Here is an 8126-nt window from a genome sequence, read left to right as displayed (position 1 = left end):
GTGGAGGGAGCATGCTTGACGTTTGGGAACCTTTCGGGTTGGCCGATTCTTGCCGATCATTCTGTGCATGGTTGAGTCAGGTTGGAATGGGTAGAGTCGGACATTGAGTCGTTAGGATTCATCTTATGGTCTGCACGGTGGATCGCCGGATGTGTGTGTGTTTGCATAGGTATGGATCTGTTCTTGAATTTGGAGTTTCTTCTAACTCAATGCACTAGCCCTACTCCGTACGTACGCCGGAAAAACCACTTCGGGAAATTGATGAGGCATTTAGTAAAGGGTCTGGAAAGAACGAATGTGGTGGTGGATGTGCCTTTTTCCTAGCCCCGATCGACCGGGTGCTACCGGCTGAATAACTCCCGACCTATCTCCCCGCTGCGTCGCACGCTGAGGCTCGAACTGCTGCTGCGTCGCCGGCGACTACGGCTTTCGGCGGGATCAGCCGGGCTTAGCCCGCTGGCCCGCGCGTGCAGATTCAATATATCGGTAAGGCTGACCACTCCTACCAATCGTCCGGAAAGCCGTGCCCCCGGAAGAGCGGAAGCTGGGATGGACGGCGCAACGGCGTGTGACAGCCCCGTGGACGCCGCGGACATATACGGCTGAGAGGGCTGTGCGCTGGCGCTACCGGGAGTAGGTGAGGGAGGCGAATGCGTGTTCCCTGAGTTAGTAGGCAGAGGGAGATGCACGGCCGAGTGGGATGGAGTGGGTGGTCCCGACGAGGAAGGCGACAACGGATCGGTGATCCATAGTCTATTTCAGTCAATTGACAAGAGCTAGCTTCGTAGGGACAAGGTAGCAGACTCACCGGTGGGATCTAGTGGCTACCACCTTCGCAACGGTATGAGCCAACGTCGAGCCTGGATTCACATGAAACACTGGGAAAGAATCCTTGCCATCCACTAAACCCCGTGTGGAAAGAATCACGGAGATGAAATGAGTACATGTATTGTGGAGGAGTGGAAGCGACGATGAGCGCGTCAAGAGCTGTTCGTTCGATTAGCCCTACTGTCTCTTCGCCAGCCATGTCTGGTTCATACCTTAACATCCGTCAGGGATATATTGCCCACCACGTTGGTATGGTTATCCACCACAGCGACCGACGTGATGCCCTCGTTGTTCATGAGATGCAGAGCCTCCGATAGAGGCTTGTCTCCGCTATACGCAGGTTAGACTAGCTAACTGCACATCGAGGACGTAGACCTACTTGATGGAGATCACCTCCAGAGATCCTATCTTCAAATCCCGCAGTGACTGCGGATACAGCTGATCAATCACAGGAAAGCTGCGCCCATTTTCCCATAGGAACTTGACCAGTCGGAATTGGCTGAAGATGCCCACTACCTCATTTTGTTTACGCTCGTCGACCACAACCACTCGATGAACGCCTCCCCCGAACGTCTCTACAGCTGCCATCACGCTTGCCGACGCCGGAAGCGTCGTCAATGGTTCTTTCCTGCCGAGGTCCTTTACATCTTTCAATGGTATCTTGATTCCTTCCTTGGCCTTTCGGGCCAATGCATCATAAGAAGCACGGGTATTCTCGTCGGGCTGGGTCAGGCCCGCAGCGAGGAGAAGGTACGCATTTAAATCCGAGTAATCGAAAGTGCCGACAGCAGTCTTGTGTTCCGGAGTCTCGCGAATCAAAAGTACAGGAGCATCGGAATCAATCAGGACCTAGTTGCTGTCAAACCTCGATCCCACTTCTTTACTCTCCCACTCATGTATCGCAACTCACATTAGTCGCATCCTCAATGCCCGTATCGATCTCCACAAACCTCAAATCCGTCGGGCTAACCAGCTCTCCGATCGAAATTTCTCTCCAGTCGCGACCTACAAAGGCAGGGTTTACATGGTTGGGAGCCGGCGGGTTGTCGATCAGACTCTGAATTGCAGCCTGTGTGAGGGACGGCTGTCGACGGCTACGTGGGGAATTTGGAGCCCCGCGCAGACTTTCACTGAGGCTGTGACGGTGCTGATGGTTGGGAGAGACGTGCGAGAGTCGTAGCGACTGACTGCGCGTCGATGGAGAGCGAGAATCCGTGCTGGATCGAGGAGATGCAATGTTCGACCCGCTGGAATTGTCGGCAACCGGTTCACCTGGCTGGTGGTCGGTCATGGTTGAACCAGGCGATGGCGTTCCAGAAAGTTCCCCTGAGACGCTGACTGTGTCGAACGAGAAGTTTGGGTTTGGATGATGGGTGAGTTCGCTAGCGTGGCATGCGGTATATTCAGGTATAAATCACATATACAGAATCAAACTACTTGATCAGGTTATCCGCACAGCTATCGCAGTTGCGAGAGCATGATCGATGCCAATCACGGGGTTGCGGGGAATTGACGATGTTTGGTTGGCGGGCGGCGGTGGCCAATCAGCGTCAGGTGGCCATGGCGTCATAACACCATGCGAACAATGCCTCTGTTACTCGTAGCTACTAGTACTAGTTACTTCATCGCCTCCCCGTTCATGGATTTTCTCCTGCGTATACAACAGTACTGCGCAGTACATCCCCCTATGGATACAGTATTTTCCCACAGCGACAAACAATAGCCAATCATTGTGACCTGTGCCAGTACCTCCTGCAGTGACGTCTAGCACATAAAGCCCATTTCTGGCTTCCCACACTCCTGCAGCCGCTCACTTAGAGGAAATTCCCCAAGATTTCTCCGAGGTCCTTGGCTTTGCGGTCTCTCATCACGGCCCTTTTCGGCCCCGACCGTCTCTGTGGTTCACCGGCGGCCGAGACCTCTTCTTTAGGCCTTTTCGCCGGTATATGTAGCGCCAGGTTCTCGGTGGGTATCCGATTTGCCGCTCTCGTGCGGTTTAAATATAGAGTTTTTGCCTTTGTGGGAACTCTCTTGGATTCTTGGTCAGTCTGGCCTATCTGGAAATCGAGAATCGGGCTCCCCTGGTCCATCATAACCGGTGGTTCTCCGTCCAGGCTAGCTTGGTATAATTCGTAGAGTGCTGGTGGCTTATCATGACCTGGTCGAGACTCCCATCCGTCTATCTCCAAGCCATCAGTAAACATGGAGTGGATACCTGGACAGCCATACGCAACAATGACTTGCAAGGATGGGAAGGCGCGCAGATAACGCAATACAACACCCGACAAGTCCTGATGACATAATTTGAGAACCCGAAGGTGTGCGAATGCGCCCGAAGTCTGCGCCAGCTCGCTCCAACTTCGGATGATCCGATCACTCAACGCCGTCACAGGCATCTCCGTAGCGTCTGCAGGGGTTGTTTCAGCCCGCCGAGGCGTGGCAACTTCCAACGCAGCAAGGTTTCGGATGCTAGATATGCCCACTAGCTCAGGCACTCTGGCGAACGAAGTAGCCAAATTTAGGACCACCTGCCATTTCAGGGAATCGCTCTTCACCAGCTCCAGATAGTCTCGCATAGCCAGTCTAGGCCCTTCTATCTTCATTGATCGATATTGGGAGATCTGCCGGAATTCTACCGGGTACGCAGTCGCGAACAGTTTCCACATGTAGAGCGTTCGTTTGCGACTGAGTTTACGCGGTGATTTAGCATGAATGTTATTTCCAATTTCCAGACGCGATAAGGTAGCTTACCTTCTTCCAAGACAGTCCCACAGATAACTAGCAATGGGCCACGGTATGCTGGCAAACAATTGTGGCGTCAGATTCCTTTGGTCCGATAAAGCTTGCCTCATTGCGGAGTGCTTCAGCGTGGGCGCCCCAGTTCCATTTGTTTCCTCCCAACCCCTGGGCAGAAAGGGTGTCTCATGGACCCAAGACGGACCTTGCGAGTTGGCCCCTGCTCGAGTCGAGGTCCTCTCTGAGTAGACCTGGCCGGACCGCCGATCTACGCGGTTGGGAAGCATGGCCAATTGCAACAGCTATTAGAAGCTGCACAAGATGGGCAGGTTCTAGAGATTTGCTAGGGTACAACTGCTGTGGGATAAAGCTATGCATCCCTTCATTGTTTATGCATGCTGTTATGCTCCTGGCTCAAAAGAAGCGGGTGAGACCAGATTCTCTAGTCTCAAAACTCAAAGCATGGGTTCTCTGTCGACAGATTGTGTTTCAATGGCCCCTCGAATGCCTCACTGAAAAAGCAGTGGGTGTTCTGATATTCTGTGTAGAAGGTTGTCTATCTGCCTGAGGCTATCACTGATTTTATGTAATCTCAACTAATACATAACAAGTTTAGCTCGGTTTCTAAACGAGTGAAGATCCAAGGCAGTGAGAGGCCTATCGATCTATACGTCTCTCTCTCTCTCTCTCTCTCTCTCTCTCTCTCTCTCTCTCTCTCTCTACGTATCATTGAGATGGCCGAAACTGTTGTAAGCCAACTAGTTTAAAAGTTCCGTATATACCCTTTCGAAATGCTTCATCGTGAGAAAAATATTACTGGGGTATAGAGCTATCCACTTTGTTTTCTCATCGAGATCAGTGCATGTATAACAAACCCTAAGCCTTGACTACCCATTCCAAGAAACGGGAGCTTCAAATGAAGCCTTCATTGTTAACAACAAGGCCGTTCTGGTACTGGAAAAGTTCTACTCTGGCTTCAAAATTGCTTCTGTCAACCACATAGACGCAATCCAGGGAGGTCGCTAGAAGGCTGCCATGACCTTCGTTATCATAAACTCAAGTGAACATGCTGTAGTCATCGGAGATTCTCATAATGTCCTCTTGAAGCCTGACCACGACCATCCTCCCCTCTCCATAGAGCAACGGCATCGTAACACCGAATATCCCTCGTATACAGCTAGGTATGCACGATCCTCAAGTCTCAACGTTCGTCTCGTCGACGCGCATGACATTCTTTGGGCGACACGAACGCTGTCAGAGTCACTCATTCCAGTGAGGATTCTGAAGGAAATGCGCAGTATAAAGAGAGATCGCCTGTTGCAATTGTTTCTTAGTTCCTAGATTTCCTCCAATCTCTGTCTAGAATATGACTTCTGGTGGAACAATAAGCTCTTGTAAAAGTTCAGCCTCTTGTGAACCACTCACTGCTTGTGATACTAGTTTGTTGGCACCTCAACGATCAACCAACTAGACGTGGCTACACATATATAACTTCTACTACAACGCGTCTCACACCATTGCCTCAGAGGGCTCTGTCCGAGGAGCATCTTTTGGGAGACATGTGAGCTTTTGAGTATTGTTACTAAGTGATAGCATGCTAACTCATTGGGCTGGAGGTCAGACTCGGCTTGAAACCCTCCTCTATAGAATCATCATAACAGTGCCCTCACTCTATAACCCAGCATTGGAAGATTGATTCTTGGAGGTGGTGGCCAGAACGAGGCATAGCAAGAACGAAGTAGCGAGGGCGTCTGATCTACTTTAAGAATGCCATGTGATTTTAACGTTGCTGGAGTGCTGCAATGTTGAGAATAGTACCTTAAGCAAGTGTCGCTGCATATGAATTTCAATTGCAGATTTGTTTATAGAAATGAATTAGAAGCATGTAAAATATGCGATCCAACTAAGCCCGTGTCCTGTCCGACTCCATGCAAATGAATGTTGTCAAGAAAACCATAGGAAACAAACCCAGCACTCGGGAAGAAAGTCATGAAAGTTTTGAAAATCGAGCAAGAACAGAAAAAGAGAAAAAGAAAAGTATTTCCGCGTAAAATGTCAGTACTATCCCGATGCCAAGTCCGTGCCTAAAGAACCATCCATAAGCCCAAATATTTACATCACATAAAGCAGGTTCACATCTATGCCCAGTCAGAATGAAATTATGATAGATCGCATCTATTCGACTTACCCAATGGGTGACTGCAGCTGAGCTGCGGCTTCTGTGTATACTTGGTCGACAGTTCGTCCCGAATGCTGTTGAGAAGCTGCACATAGCTTTGCTGGGGGTTCTTGCGGAGGGCGGTGATGAAGGCCCATGACATTGCACCGGTGGCTTGTCCCTGAATCTGAGCATCCTGGCTGGTCTGGTCGTCCTTGCTGCCTGACCACATGATGACGTCTGCTCCGCTCGTCTTGGTCTGCTTGTTGCGCTCGTACACCTCGTCGCCCTTGGCTGCCTTCTTGAGGAAGCCAACAGCTGTCGAGACCATGCTGCCCATATCGCCGCGTGCGTACGCCGACACCACTCCCAGCAGGCCCTGTCCTGCTTCCTTGGCCAAATTGGGCTCCTTGAGGATACCTTGTGTCGAGTAGATATACGGTAAATCCAACGCGGAGCCTGAGTGGCACGAATCGAAGATGGCCGTCAATCGCACGCCCGGCTGCAAGGGATTGACCATTATCCGGTGCATCTCATCGTCAACAATATGGCCAGCCTGCCGGAAATCAACGGGGTAGATGACTTCGTCGTATCCGTCGTCTTCATCACCATCCAGATCGGGTGTCTGGCCACCATGGCCTGCTCCTAGTCAGACTGCAGGCTGAGAAAGCAAATATCCACCACAGACTTACCGGAATAATGGAAAAAGAGGGAGTCGTTAGGTTTGGCGTCTTTGACTAGCCAATGCATGGCCCGCAGAATATTGGCCTTCGTTGGCTGGCTCTTTGGGTTTTGTTGGTCGTCCGTCAGAAGCACCATGTTGTCACGAGGGTAACCGAAGTTCTCGTGCAAGTACGTTGACATGTTCTTGACATCATTAATACATCCGCGCAGCTGACCCTTCTGATTGAAGTAATTGATACCAATCAGCAAAGCCTTTCTCGTGCCGGTGCATCGTGAGTATTGGTAAGCGTATTCTTGGGGAGCGCCATGACCGAAGGAGACCGGTTCGTTGGGCGGACGGGCTGGAGCACCATGGCCGCCTTGATTGTAGTGGTTCTGGTAGGCTATTGCGCAGTCAGAATACCAAGCCATCAAGCTTTGGGGAAAAGGCATCACGCAAGGGCAGACATACTAGGTTGTTGTTGTTGTTGCTGTTGTTGTTGTTGATACATATGGCCTCCGCCGGGAGGGCCGTAATTCTGCTGTGGGCTCTAAAGAACCATGTCAACCATTTACATCCACAAAAGAAGAATATATGAATAAAAGAAGACGAAAGAAAAGGAGTGGAAACGCCGGACGTCATCGTAGTTAACATACGTTATAACCATTGTGCGAGCCGTATGGTTGAGGAGATGGTTGGCCATATCCATATGCGTTGCTAGGTTGTTGCTGGCGATAGGCCTGACCGGGATAGCCGCCGCCGTAAGACGACTGTTGATGATGCATGGGTCTGAATGAAAGTTAGTACCAGCAAGCCCAGAGTAAGCGATATCGAAAGCAGCGGAAGGATAAACACGCAAAGTACTAAGGTAGCCTTACTGAGGAGGGGCGCCGTAGTTGGGCGGCGGATATTGATATTGCTGCTGCGGGGGGTAGCCGGGAGCTCCCGAGTAAGGGGGATAGTAGGACATTCCTGGCGGGGTCGTGATAAGTCTCAGATATAAAAGACGACAGCAAGAGTCTGGAAGCGAGACGTAAGACGATAGAGGGGCGTGAAGCTGTGGTGGTGGATGAACGAAAGAGCGACCGAAGAACGATGCAGCCTACAAATCGCCGAGATCATGTGGAGAAGGAAACACGCACTGATTGGGAGCAGGTGTGGATTATCCAAGCAAAAAAGGCGGCGGAAATATCTTTTAGTTATCGAAAATTATCTTCAATTAATAAACAAAAAAAAAAGGTCCTTAATTGTACTGTAAGGGACAAAGAACAACAAGAATAAAGAGAAAAGAGAAAAAGGTAGGAGAGAGACAGAGAGAGAATAGCACATCAACAGACGTGAAAATTGATATATCCGCAGATCATCTACAACTTTGCTGCATACCGTCGGCTACTCCGAGATTCCCCCCTGTAGACTTAGACTAATACGTACTGGATAGTAAGGAAAAGTGGCTCGCACGCACCATCTTTCAGCCAGCCAAGGGCATCCTCCAGGTCACATTCCCTCATTCAGCCAAGTTCCTAAGCATTCGGCTCGGAGTTCCTCGGTATCTTATCATTATACCCTCCTTTTTCATTACCTCCTTGCTCAGCCTTACTGAGCCTCACAGCACAGTGGGTCAATGTCGTCAACTTTGTTTACTCTGCTTGAGCATCCGAAAGCCATCCATCATGATGACTTGCAGCTGGTCCAGAATAGGTATAGGATCCATGTACTTGGTAGTTTCTTTCTTTCTTTCTT

General features: G+C 50.3%; 3 protein-coding genes across 3 annotated transcripts; all 3 read right to left on the bottom strand.

The window, feature by feature from the left end:
• Positions 1-341: 341 nt before the first annotated feature.
• ANOM_011388 (protein sds23) lies at positions 342-2191 on the bottom strand (the record flags this gene model as incomplete). Its single annotated transcript, XM_015556644.1, has 5 exons — positions 1739-2191; positions 1208-1677; positions 1041-1158; positions 809-987; positions 342-753 (listed from the first exon to the last, which is right to left on the bottom strand). The coding sequence occupies exons 1-5, from the start codon at positions 2117-2119 to the stop codon at positions 342-344; spliced, it is 1560 nt and encodes a 519-aa protein (XP_015401161.1). The 5' UTR covers positions 2120-2191.
• Positions 2192-2642: 451 nt separating this feature from the next.
• ANOM_011387 (uncharacterized protein) lies at positions 2643-3866 on the bottom strand (the record flags this gene model as incomplete). The annotated part of the gene is made up of 2 exons (XM_015556643.1): positions 2643-3513; positions 3580-3866. Coding segments are annotated over 2 exons (1158 nt in total), but the record flags the coding sequence as incomplete, so codon positions are not given.
• Positions 3867-5644: 1778 nt separating this feature from the next.
• ANOM_011386 (caspase family protein) lies at positions 5645-7515 on the bottom strand (the record flags this gene model as incomplete). The annotated part of the gene is made up of 6 exons (XM_015556642.1): positions 5645-5702; positions 5753-6361; positions 6415-6789; positions 6858-6936; positions 7043-7175; positions 7265-7515. Coding segments are annotated over 6 exons (1341 nt in total), but the record flags the coding sequence as incomplete, so codon positions are not given.
• Between the last annotated feature and the right edge of the window lie 611 nt (positions 7516-8126).

Source organism: Aspergillus nomiae, assembly GCF_001204775.2.
Source record: "Aspergillus nomiae NRRL 13137 chromosome Unknown contig00657, whole genome shotgun sequence".
Taxonomy (NCBI): Eukaryota; Fungi; Ascomycota; class Eurotiomycetes; order Eurotiales; family Aspergillaceae; genus Aspergillus; species Aspergillus nomiae.
Note: the sequence above shows the minus strand (reverse complement) of the source record. Positions and strands in the feature narration are given on the sequence as shown.